At 53.2% G+C, this 21,578-nt stretch overlaps 1 protein-coding gene across 3 annotated transcripts in view; it reads left to right on the top strand.

The window, feature by feature from the left end:
• Positions 1-21,578, top strand: part of INPP4A (inositol polyphosphate-4-phosphatase type I A) — a 130,629-nt gene that overhangs the window by 80,492 nt on the left and 28,559 nt on the right. For 2 of the 3 annotated variants that reach the window (XM_060118024.1, XM_060118025.1), the window contains exons 5-16: positions 1,816-1,934; positions 3,943-4,059; positions 4,334-4,413; positions 6,613-6,724; positions 7,453-7,543; positions 7,999-8,146; positions 10,976-11,106; positions 12,960-13,064; positions 13,559-13,667; positions 18,092-18,275; positions 19,493-19,711; positions 20,496-20,739. In XM_060118024.1, coding sequence (XP_059974007.1) covers positions 1,816-1,934; positions 3,943-4,059; positions 4,334-4,413; positions 6,613-6,724; positions 7,453-7,543; positions 7,999-8,146; positions 10,976-11,106; positions 12,960-13,064; positions 13,559-13,667; positions 18,092-18,275; positions 19,493-19,711; positions 20,496-20,739 — 1,659 coding nt within the window. The remainder of the gene's footprint in view (positions 1-1,815; positions 1,935-3,942; positions 4,060-4,333; positions 4,414-6,612; positions 6,725-7,452; positions 7,544-7,998; positions 8,147-10,975; positions 11,107-12,959; positions 13,065-13,558; positions 13,668-18,091; positions 18,276-19,492; positions 19,712-20,495; positions 20,740-21,578) is intronic. The other variant, XM_060118026.1, reaches the window with a different exon arrangement.

The raw sequence follows: 21,578 nt of genomic DNA, 5'->3' as shown, positions 1-21,578 counted from the left end.
AAATCAGAAAGTGGTTGCAGAGTAGGGGAATTGACTGGGAAGTATGGGGGGAACTTTCTCGTCTGATGGGAAAAGGTATCTTGTTTTAATGAGGGTTACATGGGTGTATATGATTGTCAAAACTCATTGAACTGAAAACCCAAGGTCTTTGTATTTTATTATATTCCAATAAGTAATGAAAATTCATGAAGATATATGAGAAGATAATACAGAGAGATTAATTTTCAGAAGTAAATTAATTTGCAGAAGTAAAAATCAGTTTCTGAATTTTAAACCACCAGTGAGCATTTTAAAAATCATTGAGAATGATGAGAGCAGGAATAAAGACCTCTAAAAACCCTCTCCTTCATAAAGGCAGTGAAAGAATGGTCAAAATCAATTGTTTCAATTGTCAAGATATTGAAACAACCTAAGTGCCCATCAACAGATGAATGGATAAAGAAGATGTGGTGTATACAGATACAATGGAATATTACTCAGCCATAAAAAGGATGAAATTTTGTCTTTTGCAGCAACATGGATGGACTTGGAGGGCATTATGCTAAGTGAAATAAGTCAGACAGAGAAAGACAAATACTGTATGATATCACTTATATGTGGGACCTAAAAAATACAACAAACTAGTGAATATAACAAAAAAGAAGTAGACCTACAGATATAGAGAACAAACTGGTGGTTACCAGTAGGGAGAGCTGGAAGGGGCAATACAGGGGTGGGGGGAGCAGAAGGTCCAAACCACTGGGTGTAAGATAGGCTCAAGGGTGTATAGTACAACACGGGAAATATAGCTAATATTTTGTAATAAGTGTAAATGGAAAGTAACCTTTAGAAATTGTATAAAAATTTAAAACTCGAAAAATTTTTTAAAAAATCAATTGTTTCCGAACTCTGGGAATTAACCAAAGGCTTGCAACACTGTGGGGCATGTTCAGTGCCCCTCCAGAAAAACCACTTCTTTTTATGAGTGTTGAATGATTTACCATATGTTTCACCAGTTACAAGGTGGATATTTTTTCATCTTTTAGTATATCTTTACTCAGAAAGTGTCTTACAGTCAGTTCCACATCATAGACTAATGGCAGTGGGCCTTTTCTTTCTCTCATAATGCATTTTACAATAGATAGCATGTGAGGTTCAAAGACGTATGATCATTTTTCCTGTGGGTCCCTTCTGTGATAGAGTTATCTGAGTCTTTCAAAATGCTTAGTACATTTTCTAACTGAAACAGTTCTACAGGGCGCCTTTTGTTCTGAAAAGTCACATGTTTAGTAATCTTACATTTGATATAAGTCTTATAAGGAGAATAAAGGAGCAATGACTTCCTTAAGAAAAAGAAAAAGCTTTGTTTATTTTGCCATAGAATTTTAATTTGCTTCCAACATACATCACACACAGATCTGGGGACACCATAAGCTAAGGCTGTGGAAGTCCTGGATGCGGGTGTGTATAGCTGGGTCTTGATTTCATCAGCTCTGTGGCTGCTTAGCTCCAGTTAGTTATTAAGGTCAGACTTTATGGGTCAGACCCTTCCTATGTCGTCCATTCCGTGGACATAGAGGGCCTTCCGTTGGCAGTGCCTGCATTGCTGTCCTGGGGGCTGGGGAAGGCGGGGAGGAAGGAGAAGGGATTTTGCTTCTAATCTGAAAAATCACCTCCCTGTGACAACCGACAATGTGATCACCTCATCCCTTTGAGTGTCATTTACTTCTCTTGCTTTCTTTGGGTGCATTTGGAACAGAGAACTAACTAGAGCCTGATTTTAAAGATTCATTTCTATTTTATTTTTATTTTATTTCTATTGTTTTAATTCTGTAGCTTGCAGTGAGCTGCATACGCCATCGCTAGATCGAAAACCAAATAGCTTTGTAGCAGTCAGTGTGACCACCCCACCCCAGGCGTTCTGGACGAAGCACGCACAGACGGAGATCATTGAGGTGGGTGCTGCTGGCCCCTGGCCCCCCGGCGGCTCCGTGACAGGGTTTCTGATCCCGATGGGAGGGCTGTTCAGTGACCTGAGCACCTGTAGCTGCAGCTGCATTCCTGTGGATCGTCGCTGTTCTTCCATGGCTTTTCAGTACATTGGTATCTTTCATCACACTTACTCATCCGGGTGGCATTTATATTTGCCATATCCTTTACAGTTATTATCAGTTGTCTATTGGCAGCCTGTTTTTGAACAGTGGTCCTCTAAGGTTGATTGCCTTTTAAGAGGTAAGCCCCGATTCTTCCTTGTCACCTCCAGTTGGCTGCTACTTTTGGACAGTTGTGCTCATTAATTAGAGTTTGGAGAGTGTTAACTCTTAACCAACCCTCTTACTAGGCATACCTTAATTTTATTGGGTTTTATTTTTATAATCTTTTGAGATGTGTGCTCTGTGTTTACTTTTTACATTAAATGAAATGATATGCGTTCGCCTGGGGAATTTTACAAAATTTCTTCAGATAATTGAGCACATCATGTAAGTTATGAAACTAGGCATAGGAGTTGGCTGGTGTGAGCTCCTGTTGGATTTTGTTGGTGACGTGAGCCTCCAGGTGAAGTATCTCCTCCCTGGCACTCTCCACCAAACAAACTGCATTTCCCCTTCTCTCCCAGCTTCACATTTTGGGAGACAAAACACTTTTTCATTCTCTTAGAAATGTATTTCCAAGTTCAAGCCCACAGTTCTGTTTTCTCAGCATTTGTCGAGCACTGCCTACGTATAAAGCCTAGCGCTGGGTGCTGTGGATGATACAAAGACCCTTGAGGCCCTGCCCCTGCCCTCAAGGAGTCTACCGTCCTGTGGTTGAGGAGGCGGAAATGAACTTGGCTCATGCAGACAGAGCAGAGTGTGGTCTCTGTCAGAGCATAGAGACGAGGACGGTACCCGGAGGACGAGGTCCCGTCCAGCTCATTGTGTGGGTTCGGACAGTAACTTGATCCTGTCCAGTGTGTGCAGAGGCACAGCAGGAGTGCAGGGAAGCGGGGGTCTAGCCGGGCGGGGCAGCCTTGTCCGCAGGTGTGTTTCAGGGAGGCCCCGAGTCGGAGGTCGCTGGGGGAGTGACAGTGTTGTGGGGCCTGACTGGCAGCGGGGAGGAGTGGAAAGAAGGGGGCATGAGAGGGAGGCTCTGGAGGTGCAACTGGCGGGGGTGCATCGATGCTGGGTGGTTGAGAACAAAGAAGAAGGCACCAAAGCAGGTGCCCGGGTCTGCAGCCTCCTTGGACACAGAGTCAGAGAGGGTCCGAACCAGCGGATGGAGGGACAGGTTGGGTGGGGCTGCGGCCCCAGCAGGACGCCTGGGGTGGGCACTGTCCAGCGAGCGCTGAGACGTTGGAGCTGGAGCTGCAGGTACAGACAGGAGCCGCTAACTGTTTGGCTGAGATCGCTAACCACCGCCTGAGGAAGAGAGTCTGATGTAATGGTGCTTTGGGGGTCAAGGCCGGGCTGCCAGGAAGTGGCTACCTACGATTGAGACACTGGCAGCTAGTCCTCAGGAAAGGATAAAGCCGGGCCGCAAGTATTCCAAACCCAGGGTTCCAGAAATAACCAACTCTGGCCATTCATATCCTCTTCCATCTGCCTTTGTGCATCGTGAAGGAATAACCCACAGTAGTAGGTCCAAATACATAACTCGTCTGAAGTTGTAAGACTAAGAATCCATGTGGACGTTCAACTCAGTTTTAGAAAATCCTTCCTGCTGAGGGAGGAGCCCTTAGAATGAGCCCTTGGGCCCAGCTTGTGTGGTGGCCTGTTTGTTGTATCTGGGCCCAGAACACTTTGTCCTTTTTGGAAAACGGTGTTTTGGTGTTTATGCATCCATGTAAGCCCCATCCGCATTTGTGTTGATCCAAGTTGGTAAGAATGTTAGTTTCTCCTTCTGAGAATGTTGGTGTATTTCAGAAGCAACGAGTTCAAAAAATCCAACTCTGTATTCTGATTCTTTTTTTTTTTTCTATTCTAGGGAACCAACGATCCTATATTTCTAAGCAGTATTGCCTTCTTTCAAGACTCTCTCATCAATCAGATGACACAGATCAAGCTCTCCGTGTATGATGTCAAGGATAGATCTCAGGGAACAGTTAAGTACCATGTTGTGGTTCATGGGATATTCTTCCCTTTTTTTAAAGTTATGTAATCGTTTGAGAGGTGAGCACGAGATTGACTTCACTTCTGGCTCACAAATTAATGTCCAAATATATTTGTCTTTGGGAACATCATTATGAGCCTCCCCATTGGGCTCCTGAGATGAGGTCAGATGTGTGGAGAGAACCAGCCAGCTGGACTCCCCAGGGCCTGGCAGGTGGAGCCGAGGCAAAGCAGGTGCACTAATGCCGTCTCCCCCTCCTCCTCAGATGTACTTGCTGGGCTCTGGAACATTTGTCGTCAAAGATCTGCTCCAGGACAGGCGTCATAGGTTGTATTTAACACTAAGGTTGGTATTTAATTTTGTCCCTTTGCAAGGATCTGGAATTATGAGGTCTAGGGACAGATGGGGAAAGGGCCTACTTCCTGTACTGAGAGAGCACCGTGTCCCCAGAGGCCAGTCTCTGGGCGGGGACTTGGTTGTCATTGAGGAGAGAGAAAAAAAGCCTGTCAGAGGGCCTGTCACGGAATGGAGATGTGCAGTGTCCATAGGAGGTATGCAGACCCAAAGGAAAACCTAGGTACACATCTAATGATACCAAACATATTTTTCTGTTATCTGTCCTCTCCCTGATAGGATGTGATCTCCCAGAGGGCAGGGATGTGCCATGGTTTTACTTGTATCCCAAGACCTAGAACAGTGCCTGCTGCTCAATAAATATTTGTGGAAGGAAGGAATGTGGGGAGGGAGGCGCGGGGGGACCCCACTATGTTGGGGTCAAGGTGTCAGTCCTTCCCAGATTCATTTTAGGGGCAATTCCTACCCTGACATAGTGTTCTTTTTTTTTTTTTTTTTTTCAAAATAATGTAAAAATTGGGGAAATAGTCCCAAATAGCAAAGAAGATTGTGACACAGAAGATGAATTCCCTGCTAGTAGTGCGACATTTTGAAGACACGGAGATGACGGACTTGAAGGCGTTGGGCTGGGCTCACCCTGCTGTGTGTGTGGAGAGCTTGACTCAGGACGAGGAAGGGGTCTCGGGGAGAAAAAGCGGGGTCGCATGGGGGAGGGGCCGTTAGAGAAGAACACCCAGGTACATCGTACACCAGAGCCGATCCTAGTTGGATTAGGGTTAAATGTAAGACGTGGGCATCATCCTTTTTTTTCTTTTTAAATTAATTAATTAATTAATCTATCTATTTATTTATTTTTTATTTTTATACATGTACATTTTATAGTCATTTATTAAGCTCTTACTGTGTGCTCTCCTGTATGACCTCACCTAATACTACAACCGTAGGAGGAGATAGTAGGAACCTGAGGTCCAGAGAGGTTAATTAACTTGCTCGGTGTTATCCAGCTAAGAACTCTCAGAGCCCACGTACAAATCCAGGCAGTCTGATTCCAGAGCCTGCAGTTTTTACTTTTTAGTTTTTGGCTGCGTTGGGTCTTTGTTGCTGCGCACGGGCTTTCCTCTGGTTGCGGCGAGCGGGCTTCTCATTGTGGTGGCTTCTCTTGTTGCGGAGCACGGGCTCGAGGCACTCGGGCTTCAGTAGTTGTGGCACGCGGGCTCAGTAGTTGTGGCTTGCAGGTTCTAGAACACAGGCTCAGTAGTTGTAACGCACGGGCTCAGTTGCTCCGCGGCATGTGGGATCTTCCCGGACCAGGGATTGAACCCGTGTCCCCTGCACTGGCAGGCGGATTCTTAACCACTGCACCACCAGGGAAGCCCCATCATCCTTTTTAAAAGGAGCTAGAGATGACTGTCGAACAGAGAGCCTGGGGAGGGACTTTTCCAGGCACGAGAACTGTGAGAGTGAGTCACAGAGGAAATGGTCAGTGGATGCATGTGACCACATAAAAATTTAGAACATGGCTAAGCCCCACAGCTTAGATAAAAAAGCCAGAGGCTTCAGGGTATCTCTGAATGAATCAAGGATTCACTGGGGCTTCCCTGGATGAATCAGATGGGCCCAGGCAGCCAGCAGCCAACCTGAGGGGTCTTAGCAGTAAAGTGGACCAGGGCTAGAGTGGTGTCAGCTATACCATGAAGGGTGCAGAGGCTTTGGGAAATCCTGGGTGACCTCAGCTTACTTGCGGTCCCAGCCTAGGCCTTGAGGCTAATCAGAGCTTGAGGGTGGGGTGGGAATGAGCAGAAAAGGGGTCTAGTGCCAGAAGAAGGTGCTCTCCAGTCCCGACTGCAAGGTGTGTCCGCGTCACTCTCCGGGGCGGGGTCAGCCCAGGGCTGATGGGCGCCAGCCTCCCGAGCAGGCGTTGGCTACCCCCGACCCCCGCTTCACTGGGCACGCCACCCATCTCTGGGGCATCGTCCCCTCTCAGACACAGCCCTCTTCTGTGCCCCCGTCTCCTCGCCTGCCTCCCCCGGAGCCTGTGCACATGGTAATTGCTGCCTGACCGACCAGCCGGCCCCATCCTGGCACCCCCAGGACCCCTTGACCATCCGGGAAGCTGAGCTTTGTGTTGAAGCGGAAAATGAAGCGCAGTCACGGCGCTGTTGACTGAAGCGCGTTGCCGGTTGGTTGCAGGTCTGCGGAGAGTGACCGCGTGGGCAACATCACCGTGATGGGCTGGCAGATGGAGGAGAAGTCAGACCAGCGGCCCCCCGTGACCCGCTCTCTGGACACCGTCAACGGGAGGGTGAGCACAGCACTTTGCCTGTGAGCTGTGGGGAGGGGAGGCCGGGCTCTGCCGGACACGCCCGTCCCCCCAGGCACTTCTCCAAGTAGAGGGAAGCGTCCCCTGCCCCTGCCCCAGGCCACGCTGGCCCCTCTCCAGAGTGCGAGCAGCTGCAGTCAGTCGGGGAGGGCAGAGGTGGCTCGGCTCGTGGGTGTGGAGTGAGACCCAGGTCACCCTGAGGGCTGGTTACGGTCTTCCTCTCCCAGACACTCCTCTGCCTCGCAGCCGCCTGGGCCCCGTCTCACACCTGTGCCCACTCCCCCCGGCCCTGTGTCACCCTCTCTGACGCACAGCCGCTCACCCAGACACTCTGAAACAACAGTTCTAATTTCAGAGCCCAAACGCTGGTAAATAGTCATTGTAAAATATAGAGATCTCTCATTTTACCCCAAATAAACCTGAAACGTCAGCTGTGGAAATACTCCTGGGCCTCATCTACCACTGCCCTTTCATCCTACACATCAAAACACTCAAAGACAAGGGGAAGTGACTTGTTCGAAAGTTGTGCATTTCTAGAAAATTGTGTGGGCGGAATATGTTCAGTGTCCTGGGAGGGGCCTCACTTGTCTGTGGCTGTGCGTTTCTCCTAGAGTTGATGGTGGATGTTAGTTTCAAGGCTTCTTTTATGATATGATGTGCTCTGGAGTCTGAGTCACAGTTTTCTCATGCTTTTCTGTACATGTTTTTAGATGGTTCTGCCTGTTGACGAGAGCTTGACCGAGGCCTTGGGAATCCGATCCAAATACGCTTCGTTGCGAAAAGACACTTTACTGAAATCGGGTAAACAGCTTCCTCTGTTGGTACTCCTGCCACTCGTGAGTGTCCACGCGGGCTCATGGTCTGCTTCCCCACCCGCTCTGATTGTCACGGCTGTGCACGCCCATCGTCCCCTCTCTCTGCACATCAGCGTGCCGTCCTTTGTGGCAGCATGTTGGGACCTCGTGACCCTCCGGGGAGGGGGCTCCTGCTTCCTTTCACTCTGTCTCGATGGCGTCGGGCTCGGTGACCGGCAGCCTCCCCGCCCCAGTCCTAGCACCTTAGAGCCGGTGACACGGTCTGGGATGATGAGACCGCATGTCACAGGGCAGGGGCGTTCGGGCTCGGTCACTCTGTGGGTGTGGGTTTAAGTGTTTTAACTCCCTGGAGATGAGCAGGAAGAAGACCCGGGGGCCGGGGGGGAGGGTCCCGCGGCGGCCTGCGCCTGCTCACCGCGGCCTGTCCCCCTCCCGCCTCAGTGTTCGGCGGTGCCATCTGCCGCATGTACCGGTTCCCGACCACCGAGGGCAACCACCTGCGGATCCTGGAGCAGATGGCAGAGAGCATGCTGTCCCTGCACGTGCCCCGGCAGTTCGTGAAGCTCCTGCTGGAGGAGGACGCGGCCAGGTGAGGCCCCCGTCATCCGCCCCTTCCCATCTGGAAGGCTCGTGGACGGGACGGGTGGAGCACTGGCATCAGATGGGCCTGGCCGCACACCCAGCGTCCACCGCCTGCCTGCTGCGCAGCCTGGGCTCAGTTTGCTCATCTGTGTCCCGGGGTTTCTGTGCGAGGACGTCACGAGACAGCGTGCCCGACACGCCAGCTGTGCCCCTGCTGAGCACGGGCTCCCCTCCCCTCCCCTCCCCTCCGGCCTTGAGAAAGTTAGACTAGCTGGTGCCTCTCTGGTTGTGGCTGCCTGGGTCACGGTTTCCTACGGTCCGGGCTCCAGAGGGCTAAGGATGACCCATCAGGACACTGATCCTCTGTGTCTCTCAGCCCAGGGCCTGCTTCACAGGTCCTGAGGTGGGGAGCAGCCTGAGAGGAGGTCCGGGCGCTGCAGAGTATGTCTCCCGTCTGCCTAAGAGTCGTCTCTGCTCCTTGCCAGTGAGCAGTGTTAATTGTAGATGCAACGCAGCAGCTGCATGAAGGAAAACAGTGCAGCCAGATCCTACTGTTTTAATACAGCTATTTTGTTTTAACTTTTTTATCTTGAAAAAAAATTTGAACTTAGAGAAAAAGGGGAAGAATAATGCAATGAGCTGCTTTATCCCCCTATATGTGTATATGTTATTTATTTATTATTTTTTAGATAAATTTATTTTATTTATTTATTTTTGGCTGTGTTGGGTCTTTGTTGCCGCGCGTGGGCGCTCTCTAGTTGCGGCGAGTGGGGGGGCTTCTTGTCGTTGCAGTGCGCGGGCTTCTCATTGCAGTGGCTTCTCTTGTTGCGGAGCACGGGCTCTAGGCGTGTGGGCTTCAGTAGTTGTGGCACGTGGGCTCAGTAGTTGTAGCGCATGGGCTTAGTTGCTCTGCGGCACGCGGGATCTTCCTGGACCAGGGCTCGAACCCGTGTCCTCTGTGTTGGCAGGCGGATTCTTAACCACTGCGCCACCAGGGAAGCCCTGTGTATATTTTATAGAGTTAATTTTTTAAAACTTCCTTTCAGCTTTTCCATATTTGTAATATATTTACATAGCTACCATCTACTTTCCTATGTATCTTCAGTTTCACTAAATTTTTAGTTGCGCATAATTTCCCACCGTTTGGTGCACTATAACCCGGAAGAGTTCCTTCACTCATTGCGTTGGTTTGGAGGGTTTTGCTGTTTCTCACGCCAGCCACGTGGCCAGCGCTCTGCTCACTGTGGTGGGGAGGCGGGGGTCTTGACGGGCGAGATGGACCGTGGGAGACAGTCAGCAACAGAACTTGGGCCACACGGGGCCCAGACGGGTCACTGGTGTGCAGAACTTAAAAGGGGCCGTGAGAAGGAGGAGGGTGGCCAGGGCAGGCCTCTGAGAGACGGTGACACTAAGCTGACACCCGAAGCACAAGGCGGAGCCACGTGACCCACGGGCAGCGACACAGAGAGAGCAGGGCCCGCAGCGGCTGAGGCCGACCGGCTCGGGTGCAGACCCCAGGCCAGTGGGGCCACTCAACCAGCAACCCACGGGGACCTCGGTCCCACCCAGCCTTGCCTGCACCGAGGGTTCTTTTACATTAATCTTGTTGATTAGTAGTAATAATAATAATAATAAAATGACACAGCTTCTTAATTTTTTTTGAACTTTAGAAAATTTAGTAGATTCCTAAACACTTCTATAAAATTAGCTTTCCCCCCCCCTTAGAGGAAAACGTGCATAGTATAAAAAGCCAAAGAGTGCAAAAAGGCTTTTAACAAAAAACGTAAGTCTTGGGATGCTCAACTTTCTGATCGCCTTCCTAAGAAGCAACCACTTTTAGCTGTTTTAGTGTTTTATGCTATATTTCTAAATTTATGTATAGAGTACTCTCTTAATTAATCAACTTCAGAGATTAACTGCTGATTTCCTATGAAGAGGATTTTAGGTCTTTTATACTTTCCCCCCAGTTTCCTAAGTTTCCTAAACTGGTTATCCTTTTTTTTTTTTTGAATCCGTTTTGTGTGTTCATTATTCTGATTATGTAGCTATTATTTCCTGCTGAGCTAAGAAGTTTATATTTCAGTTCTTAAACAGCTTTCATTTTTGTGGATATAACATTTTTTTCTTGTCTTCTTCTCTATGCACTTTTAGATCTAGACAGTTCATTACTTACACAGATAGTAAAGAGAACAATAGCTAAAGTTGCCATCTTCCCAGGGTCCTTGTCCTGGACCCGAATAGGATGACATAAGGGACCTGGTGGCCACAGCAGGAGCCACGGAACCCCGGTTGCTGAGCAGCCCGGCTTGCGGGACAGCTTTATATTCTGCAGCTCTGCTCTGGTGAGGGCAGAAAGCCCCATGCCTCCCAGAATCCAGGAGGCAATGACAGCCCCGGGTGTGGGGGATAGAGGGGTGGGGAGGGCCTGTAGCAGTTGCCCTCAGGCTCCAATCCTCCTGTGCTCCGGGAGGGTCAGACTCAGGCTGCAGTTCAAGCCTTCACGCCCCTGTGGCCTCTGGACACATGCAGGGTCGCCAGGGTGCCGTGGTGGAGCCACTCCCCTCTTCACTCCTTCACTTAGTTTTCCCTGAACACTTGACTGAGTTCCTACGAAAAGCCTGTCTGTGCAGTTTGCACGTGGTCAGTGGTCTGCCTTGTTTACAGCCGCTCTTGGAGCTGTCTGCTGTCCTGCCCTGCTGCCGCCCCTCCAGACTCGCAGGGCCTTCCCTGGGCATGACGTGTCCACATCCATCTGTCCTCCTGGTTGGTCAGGACTCCTGAGCCTCTGCTGGGAGGGAGCCGGCGCCATGGCCTGATGCGTGTGTCTTGCTTGCAGAGTGTGTGAACTGGAGGAGCTGGGGGAACTGTCCCCTTGCTGGGAGAGCCTCCGGCGCCAGATCGTCACTCAGTACCAGACCATCATCCTCACATACCAGGAGAACCTGACCGACCTCCATCAGTACAAAGGTGGGTGCCCGCTCTCAACCCCACCATGGCTCACCCGCTCTCATTTTCCCAGCTGGAAATCTGGAACCCAGGGTCACTCCCATATTCCCACTGACAGGCACTCTAATGGATTTTTTAAAATAGATTCTCATGGAGGTGTGAGTTCTCTCAAATATGGAGTTTTCAGATCTTAATTGAGAAGACAAATGTGTGAATTGCATCGAAAGTTCCTTCCATGGTATCATCTGCCAAAACAACCGCTATAGGATGAAATTCAGGAGAGACAAAGTCACAGGCTGTTGGTTCATTTTATTTCTTCATCTTGGTCTAGCATCAGTGAAATGGCCAAAAGGATGCAGGCCGTTTGCCTTGAGACAAAGCAAGGCAGGGTTTTCTAGATTTCCCGGTTTAACTGTTTAGCGGTCCTTATATTTACATATGAATTGTCTGAGTGGAGCTCTCCATTTGAAGACTCAAAAGTGAAAGTGAAATATAGACACATCTTTTCTTCTTGAAAGATGCCACTTGATTTTCAGAACATTTTCAGGGTAGGTTTAGAAGATTATGCTTAACTCATTCCCTTTTGGTTCCCAATGGAGTGACTTTTTTGGTTTTCTATTACTTTATTCTCTGTCTTCAGATTCTTCCCTCCTTCTCCTCTTTATAATAGAATTTCAGCTTTTAAGGAAAATCATAACCCCTTAATGTGGGGACAGCACAGAGGAACCTGCAGCCAAGTTTACAGGAGTGATGACAAGATGGTGGTGCCCTGGGTTTGGTTTGAATCTGAAGAACAGATCTAAATGTATTTCTAAGACAAATGGCAGTGTTTGCCTGAAGGCACTTAGGGACCTGCCCGTGCTGGATGCTTGTTACCTGGGAAAGTCTGAAACCCCCCCACCATGATTCTTCTAGAGCAGAGCTTCTGAGATGTCAGTGTGCTTCTAAGTCTCCAGAGAGCCTCGTGAACAGCAGATCTGGGATTCTGCATTTGTAACAGGCTCCCAGGATGCCAGTGCTGCTGGTCCACGGGCTGCCCCGTCAGTAGCTAGAGAACCATCTCCCATGGCAAAGTGCAAAGCAGACAGTGGCTGGTCTGCATTTTGCATACTGGCAAAATAGATTTGTCTTTTTTCACTAGATGGAATGTTTATTTCTCCTGATTGTTAGTGTAATTTATAGTCTCTTTTTCTAGGCAAGTAGTTCTTTACTTAATTAGTTAAGTATTCTAATTATAGAAATAAGATTGTGAATATTTGTTAGAAAACATGGTCCAAACTCCTGAGCCCCACCCCAGGATGTACAAGGGGACACGTTAGCATGTTTTCCAGAGGCCAGAATCGATGCTGTGTAGCGTTTGCTCATCTTGATAGACCTGGGATGATGAGCAGACCTTCTCATCACTTTTCAGAACTGAGAAGCGTTGCTCCCGTCACACCAGTTTCTTAGATCTTGGATGCCGGCAGGCTCTACAGTTGGAACAGGCACTTCCTGGCACGGGCCCACTTGCTTTTTATAGTGGTGCTGACATCGTGCTGCACAAAATCCTGTCCCTGTGTCAGACCTGTCGGTTGAGAGCTGCTGATGGGAAGGCCCGGCGTCGCTCCTGAGCCTCCGAGGGTGGATCCACCAGGCTCTTCCACCACCTAGGACCCCGAACCAGTCTCCCGGCCGGGAGCTGCTTTCCCTCAGCGTTTCACCCCCATCGTCTGGGAAGGAAGTGAGCTCATGGGCAGCTCAGAGTTTCTGAGGCCACTGCTGACACACACCTGCATGCCCGCAGCAGCACCCTCAAACTCTCCCTTCTCCACCCGCCGTTCATGAATGGGGGATACGGGCTGACCATCTTTATTTTCTCACATTTCATTCCTCAGGTCCCTCGTTCAAAGCAAGCAGTTTGAAAGCAGATAAAAAGTTAGAATTTGTTCCCACAAACTTACACATACAGAGGATGCGAGTTCAGGACGATGGAGGATCAGGTAACAGTCTCGCTGGATCACATCTCACTTCTTTTCTCCCTGAGCTGCCTGCCCCACGTCCGCCCCAGCCTGCCCTGTGTGCGCTGCTGCGGGGCGCTCGGCAAAGAGGCACAGCCCAAGGGCCTCCGGAAGGCCTCTGTGGAGAGCCAGACCCCTTCCTCTCATTTGTCCTCCCTCCAGCTTCCCTTTGTGTTGCTGTGGCAGAAAATTGCCCACAGGTCATCCTTCTGAAGGAGGGATGCAAGCTGAGTGTAGCTGGGTAGTTGCCCTCTGCCCTGTGTGACTCTCCCCTGAGACATACAGGACCCTCGTAGCCGAGATGATGGTGCTTGGCTCCAGAGGCCCTTGGGCAGCCCGGGCTGTGCAACTGAGGGAACCACAGGCTGCTTGGAAGTGGGCTGGCGGGGGATCCCAGAGTTGTGTACATATCCCTGTAGCTGGCTCGTCCACAGGCCTGAGCCCAGAGTAATGGAGGAGAGCTTTCTGTCATTCAGATCAGAACTATGACATCGTCACCATCGGAGCGCCAGCAGCACACTGCCAAGGCTTTAAGTCAGGAGGTCTCCGCAAAAAGCTGCACAAATTTGAAGAGACCAAGAAACAGTAAGTTTTTGGAGGGTGTTTGTCGTCCTTGTACTGCCGTCTGACGCTTCCTAGGTTAAAAAAAAAAAAAAAGTCAAAACGGGACCACAGAAACATCCAGCATCTGATCTGCTTTTGCGGGGCGGGAGGAGCTGCCTTACGGGCCCTATGCTGCCCTGTGTATGTGACTGAGCTGGGTGGGTGACGAGGCACCCGAGCCGTGGTCCTGCCCCTGTAAACTGACAGCGGATGGAAATGCACCTGGAGAGAGGTGCCCCAGGCGGCTGCCCTTTACAGGCCCTGGTCGGTCGGTTGAAGGTTACAAAGCGTGAAGCCCGGGAGAGGTCGTTTCCTCTGCTGGAGGATGCTGGCGGTCAACATTCCCAGTGTCAGAAAGGCTCAAGGTGCCGCACGGAGTTGACCAGCTGAGCCGGAGCTTGGGAGGTGGGCGGGGCGGGGCGGGCCTCGCGGAGTACGCGTGAGGGGCGGGGCCTTGGGGTCAGGAGCGGAGGGGAGGGTCCGGGAAGGCGCAGGTGGCGTGCAGGTGACGCAGAGCTGATGGATCTGGGCCTGGGCCTGGCCCTGGGGCAAAGTCAGCGCCAGCGCTTGGAGCCTGCTGGAAACCGGCGAGTGGAGGGTGCAGGGTGTGCTGTGGATCAGAGGGGACGGGAGAGAACGCTAAACCGAGCTGTTGTGCTGGACGCCGGGAGGCGTGGGTGATCTTCCCGAGCGTCACGCGCCAGCCTTACCTTGACCAGGGGGCGCGGGTGTAGGAAGTGGATGCCATGCATGTAGCCGAGGCCTGGGCTCCTCGGACCGTGAGGTGGAGGAGCAGCGTGAAGGCCTCAGGCTCGCAGAAGGCGACCGAGACGAGCCTGTGCTCAGGCTGATAGGAGAGATGAAGGCAAGTGAGGGCAGACGGCAGAGGACACCGATGGAGCGAGGTTGTGGAGGGGATGGGGCGGCGAGGCCCGGAGAAGAAGGTGGGGCTGCAGAGAAGGAACAAGCTGGGGCCGCGACGGGGCAGTCTGCGCGGAACGTGGGCTCGAGGGGCCGGAGCCGAGTGCTTTGAGGACGGTGACGCCGAGGCCCGCCAGCCTCAGGAGGACCCGCGGGGCAGTCAGAGGAGGCTTAGCGGCTTAGCACCGGCCGGAGCCTCAGGCCCCAGGGCGGGAGTCAGGACAGGGCTTGAGCAAGGTGACGTCGGACTGCACGGGTTGGGAAGAAAGGTCAGGTGCAGCGGTCGTGGGCCGAGGGGTGAGCAGGCTGGCGGAGAGCAGCTGGGGAGTCGGGTCAGAGCTGAGCGCAGGGCTGGGCGGCATCTCTGGGAGGCCCCTGGCAGCCTCCGCGACCTTGATTCGTCCCCACCAAGGGCTCCTCCTTGGGCAGACAAGCCAGGCCACCAGATCCCCCCGAGGATTCACCGACCTGGTGCTCCTCTGGGAATTAGGACAAAGGCGAGCTTCCTGTGCCACCACGCTCTGCACAGCCAGCCGCGTGTCTGTCGCAGCATTGCATGTGGCCACGTGGAGGTGCGAGTGTGTGACCTGAGGCTGGCGTGGAGGCCCCGGAGGAGAAAGCCGCTCAAGAGGGCTGTCCCTGTCCCAGGAAGGTTGGGGTGTTGATACCTAAGTGTTTGGCATGTTAACTTCAGTACCTCTTACTCCCTAAGTGCTCCTACAGCATTTTTCCAATATATTATATACATTTTTATTTAATGTCCTACTGATGTCATAACACCACCTGCAGGAATGGTTTGCACCAGGGGAGCTCTCCTTTCGGCGCAGGTGTTACTCGCCCGCATGGGACGTCTCCCTGGGGCTCGAGCACGTGCGCAGACGTGAGCATGCTGGGCTCTTGAGTTTAATCGTCCCTCTAGTCGGGGCCTCGACAAATGATCTCCAGAATTTTGACAAAAGAGAACTTGTTTTTTTAATTTTTGTTTTGCATTTGCCGTTTGCTAACAAGCTGCTAATATTTCGTTTTGGTTCTTTTCTTTAGCAGTTTTGAGGAGTGTTGGTGAGTTTTCTGTCTGTGGAGAGTGTGTGTTTGGGTCTTGCTCTCGTGCAGAGAAAGACTGTCCCCTCCTCTGAGGTGCTTCCCCCTCCGTGCCCCCGTGGGCTCCTAGTTGTAGCCTCATAGACAGAATTCTCCTTCCAACTGCAATGTTCTGTGATAATGAATAGCCCACCTCCAGTCTGCTGTGTCAAACCCTCCCAGTCTGGTAGCAGTTCACTGCTGTGCTCACTCGAAGCCAAGACCCAGTTTCGTTCCTCCAGGATATGAGGAGCCGGGGCCAGGCAGGTCCCCAGGTGCTGGGATTTCAAGTCAACCCACTGGTGCGTTTGGGAGTCCCTTCCTGGCTTCTTTCACAAGAACTCGTGGCTTTTCAGTTTTCAGTTTCCCTTCACGTCTTGTAGGAATGAAGCCAGCTTACATTTTTATGGTATTTAATAGTTAATGGAGATTTGTAAAACAGTATTACTAGGGCCAGTTAGTTTCATCCCTGGAGGGCAAACCAAGAATTAATACAACCAAGTGACTTTTTCCACCAACAATGAGATGGCAGCCAGAGACCACCATGCCTGCTGCCTGGGGTCCCCAGTGCCGTTCCAGGCCTCCCCAGGCTCGCCCGGGGCACTTGCCCCGGCCCAGAACAGGGGCTCCGCCCTGGGGCTTGTGAGGCACCCGTAGCCCTCAGAACTGCTGCCATCGTGGAGCTGGAGCAGCTCAGGGGCCGTGGCTGGGCGGACGCTGCTGGAGGTGCCGGGGCGCTGCATGCTGAGGACCCCTCCCCCGTGGCTGCCCCAGTTTCGGCCTGTGGCTGGGCTCCCACGCTCATGTGTTCACGGTCGTCCGTGAACAGCAGCTCTTGGAAGCGTATCCTTTCTCACTCCTGCCACGTTCCTCCCATGTCGCTAACAGGACCTGTGGGAACACACAGCGAGTGCGGTGATGCTTTCTGTCCCGCTTGTCGGAGGCTTTATATTTGCTGAAGTGAACACACCCATCTCCGTACACACGTGTACGTGCAGCACACGTTACGTGTGTTCTCTAAATATTGGCTCCTGGGAAGAATAAATTTTAAAAACCCTGTTTCGAGATTGTATTCCTAAGACTCAGTTGTCTTAAATGGCAGCTATTCATTTGGCAGTGATTGCAGATTGGAAAGCAGCGTGTGCACCTCGTGCTGTGCAGGCTTGACCGCAGCCTGCTGCATGGGCTTCTGGCAACTCCATCATTTTTCACTGTGGTGTCTGGGCTTGGGGTGTTGTTTTTTCAGGGGTGCTTCGGTTTTTGTTTTTGCATGTTGACCCCATAGTCCGTCAGGGGAATGGGCAGGGAGGTTTGTTGGTGACCCAGCTTCGGGTCACCCTGGAAAGAGCCCAGCAGGGAAAGGGCTCAGTCCTACCGTGTGCCCCTCACCTCCAGGGGCAGCAGTGGAGGGTGTGGTCCTCCCTCTTCCCCTAAACTCCAAGGGCAGCTCTTCGAGGGGACCAGTCAGGGCCCCTCCTCACATGAAGCATGGCTGCCGTATACTTCTCCCTGTTTCCCTCAGCTTCCTCAGGTGGTCTGAAAAATAAACTTATAATATTGGGTTGATTGGGGACCTTAGCTAAGAGACATGCAATTTACCACCCCCATCTAGAAGGTCCCACGAAGCCAGGGACGTGGAGTTGGATCCCCAGAGGCTGGTGTTTGTGCCAGGCAGTAGCTTTGACATCAGATCCCAAGATGCACATGCTGCTCGGTGGCAGGGAGTGGGGGACGAGGGAAGGACTGGTTTTCAAAGCCAGTGAGGCGTCCAGGCCTGGCCTCCAGTTCGGCATGTTCTCCATGCCCCCCCACCTTCATCTGATGGAACATTAATTTTTAAGCAGGGGAGTCCCGGAGCAGGGGAGAGAGGATGGAAGCCCAGTGTTCCGGGGACTTGCTGCGGTAGACACACGAGGGAGGGTGTGGGTCTGTGCACAGAAAGTCTGAAGTCCTGAGTGGCCAAATGAAAAGACAGGTTTCTTTTGGCAAAGTCCAGCCCCTACTGCAGTCTCCCTTCACTGCGGTGTGGACCACTCTGGTGTCAGCAGGTCTGCACTCAGGTACTGCTTAAAAACTGACAGAAGAGGTTCTTAGGTGAAAGATTATGAGCATCCAGGTAACTGCTGGGTTCAGCATCTGTACACACAGGTAGAAACACAGTAAAAATACAGATACATGCAAATATGGATAAAAGACTTAATTGCATTTTAACATTTCAAGCCTCTACTGTACAGACAGAATGGATCTACTAAGATTTCCTCTTGTCCACCAACAACTAGACTAGCCTAGGAAACACCCCTGAGTAACAGGAGGCTTCACCTCGTGTTGGTTGTGGGCAGGGGTGGGGAGGTGCTCCTATCCCCATCGATTCGAGAGAACCCCTTAGAAGCTGTTCTCATCCTTTTTAGTACGTCATCCAGCTGCCAGTCCATCATCTACATACCACAGGACATTGTCAGAGCCAAGGAGATCATTGCCCAGATCAACACCCTGAAAACCCAAGTGAGTTACTACGCAGAGAGGCTCTCGAGGGCGGCCAAGGACAGGTCTGCCACTGGCCTCGAAAGAACACTCGCCATCTTAGCAGACAAGGTAGGAGAGGCTACCCTGCTGCAGGTGGGTGGGGGTCCCTTGGGTTTCTGAATACCCCTGGACACCTCATGTGTGCCCAGAGCTGTCCACACAAATTGTGACATTGGGATGACCTTGAAGGTCTGACTTCAGATCCTATTCCCACAAAGGCCTGGGGCGGGGGTTGGTGACTGGCCCATGGTCACAGAGCTGGATGGGGGGAGACCAGCGATAGAGCCCGGAGCTCAGGAGCCTCGGCTGTGGCTTCATGCACTTGGCTTTCCAGGGAGCGCACGGGGGTCTTGTTGAAGCTGGGACAGTTCCTCTGCTTCCTTAGTGACTGCCTACTCAGCACATTTTGGGCCACATTTCTGTTGTACTCACAGTTCGAAAAAAGAAACTGAATTATTATACACACATAAGAACAGTATAATTTCATTGGCTTATATATAGTCCACAAAACAGCTTCTAATTAACTGTCATCTGATCCTGATTAAAAATTGATGGATGATGCTTTTTCACATGACTCAGTGCCTCCGCCAAACACACACGTGCCCACAAGCACACACACGTGCACACACAGATTCTGGTCACACTTCCCCACACACACCTGCTTCACTGGGATGAGCTGCTTTTCCCTGTCCGAATGTCTTGTATCCTTCCCATGTGTTTGCCCAGTAAAAAGACTGAGAGCAGGAGATTAAATCCACTCATAAAATAAAGGTGACGTTGTCAGACGTCAAATTCTGAGCCATAGAGCTGCTGTTGCGTGCAGAGTTCCCCAGAACCGCAAGTGCTATGCCAGGAATCCCGCTGCCCGGGGCTTCAGGTATTAGATGTGAAACATAAGACGTCAGCGGTTAAACTGAAGTGAGGCCTGTGCCCTGGGATGGAGGGACAGCCCGGGAAGCCAGTGAAGGCTGGCACTGGGCTTACCCCAGGCCCCTCCTCCAGCCATGTCAGGCTCAGAGGCTGGCCGGGGTCCAAGAATGTCAGAGGCTTCTTGGCCTCCCTGTCGTCCTCCTTGCGTTCTCCAGGCTTCTGTGGGAGATTCTTGCTGAGATTCAGCCGGGCCTGTCGTGAGGCAGCCTTTACTCTCGGACGTCCCGAGGGCGGCAGCTCTTGGGGTGTTGGCACCGTGCAGGAGGGCAGAGGGGGGCGGGCTGGGCGCTCAGAGAGGCCGGGCCCCGCGGCCCCACCTGGGTGCTCAGCTGCCAGGTGTGCGTGTGTCCCTGCAGACCCGGCAGCTGGTTACCGTGTGCGACTGCAAGCTGCTGGCCACCTCCATCCACGGGCTGAACGCGGCCCGGCCCGACTACATCGCCTCCAAGGCCTCGCCCACCTCCGCCGAGGAGGAGCAGGTGATGCTGAGGAATGACCAGGACACCCTTGTGGCCAGGTGGTCGGGCAGGAACAGCCGCTCTTCTCTGCAGGTGGACTGGCATGAGGAGGAGTGGGTGAGTCTGCCGCCCCTGCCCGTCCCCCGGCCGCTGAGCCCGCCTGGAAAACGCCAGGCCTCGCTCCCTCGCGGGTGTGGGGCCCAGCCCGGGCCCCGCCTCCTCGGCCTCCGCTGGCCGTCGGCCCTTCCGGGGCCACGTCTTTCTGGAGATGTGGGAGCTGAGGCGCTGGGCAGCTTGGTGAGGATTTGGGAGACGCCACCCTGACATCCCGTCACAGTGTTGCTTCTGCAGGGTGGGCTCTGAGGGCAGGGTCTGCCCCTTGAGGGAGTGACACATCACAGACTCGTGTTTGTCATTTGCTGGGACTGTTCTTCGGTGGTGGCGTCCTGGGGGCACCGGATTACCGGCGGCAGCCGCGCGCTCCCCCAGGCCTGCCCCAGCGTCCTGAGTGCTGCCTGGGTTTCTGCAGGGCCCCCCGCCCCCATGCTGAGCGATCCACCGCCTCCATCCAGAAGACCTCAGTCTCCTGCGGTGTTTGTATGAGGTCTGCGGGGAGGGAGGAGGGGACGAGGGTGCTCCCGTGGCCCTTGTGCCCACAGTGGCCTCCAGGACAGCGACTAGCAGACGTCCCCCAAACTTTGAAACTGACGCCCACGGGACATTGATTTGTCTTTGGAAAAGCAGATGCAGCTTTAATGGGGGATTCCAAATTGTCTCCGTCTTGCGGGGTCTCAGTGGGCATGGCGCCCGGTGGGGCGGGGGGCGGTGCGGGGGCGGGCTCTGCTTTCTGCCCTGTGTCTCCTGCTGGGAGAGCTGACCCCGCGCCCCTTGGGTCCGCCAGGAGAAGGTGTGGCTGAACGTGGACAAGAGCCTGGAGTGCATCATCCAGCGGGCGGACAAGCTGCTGCAGCGGGAGCGCCTGCAGGGTGAGGGCTGCGACCACAGCCTCCCCGGCGCCGGCAGCTGCGCGGGAAGGAAAGGTAACCGGGGCAGCCAGGCCTACTGGATCCGACCGGAGGACCCCCTCTGCGACGTCCCCCCCTCGCCACGCCCCCCCGCCGCATGCCACCCTCACCCGACCACACGTGCGTACACACCCCGCTTCCCACCACCGCCTCGAGCTCTGTCCGTGTGTCCGTGTGTGTCTCTAACTCCACGCCCGCCACGCAGACTGCAGGGAGGCCTCTCAGCAGAGGGGGTGTCGCGGCACCCAGAGCAGTGGGGGCGGGGCCTCCCCGAGCCTTCACGGCTGCGGGGCCCGCGTGTGAGCCTGCAGGCCTGGTGAAGGCTGGACCTCAGGGCCCGGCCGGCTCACGCTGCCGTGTCCGGGAGGGTCGGCCTCCTGGGCTTTTCTGGTTTGTCAGCCAGTCTGGGAACCCGAAGGAGGCCGAACGGTAGACGCCTTTCTCGTGAGATTGCTCACTGCATCAGGCATCACGGAAAAGGTGAGGCGTGCGGCTCTCTCTGGATGAGAGCTGGTGGCAGCCCCAGCGGGCTCGTCTGGAAAGGCTGGTTGTCACTGGCTGGGCGCGCTTTTATCTGGCAGAGGCCTGCTGCTCTGGGCCTTGCTCGTAACCCAGTCAGAGGGTGGGCCCTGCTCCCACGTCTGGGGGGGCCAGTTAGGTTCCTCTGTGCGGCGCCACCTCCAAGGTGGGGCTCTCGGTAGACGGCAGGACGCTTCAGCAACAGCCTGCTGCCTGCGGAGACACAGGGCACGAGCAGGCGCTCTGCCCCGCTGTCGCCTTACAGCTGGGGGCCACGTGCCTTCTGAGCCCGCAGGTCCCTGGTCCCTGCAGCTCTGGCCTCTCCCCGGAAGAGCTGGTGGGGTTGTGCGCCAGGCAGCTGAGATCCAGCTGCTGCCGCCGCCTCCTTGCCCCGCTTTGGGCGGGTTAAGGCCCAGCTGGGCCAGGGATGGGCCGCTGGC

Source organism: Mesoplodon densirostris, chromosome 14 (genome assembly GCF_025265405.1).
Source record: "Mesoplodon densirostris isolate mMesDen1 chromosome 14, mMesDen1 primary haplotype, whole genome shotgun sequence".
Taxonomy (NCBI): Eukaryota; Metazoa; Chordata; class Mammalia; order Artiodactyla; family Ziphiidae; genus Mesoplodon; species Mesoplodon densirostris.
Note: the sequence above shows the minus strand (reverse complement) of the source record. Positions and strands in the feature narration are given on the sequence as shown.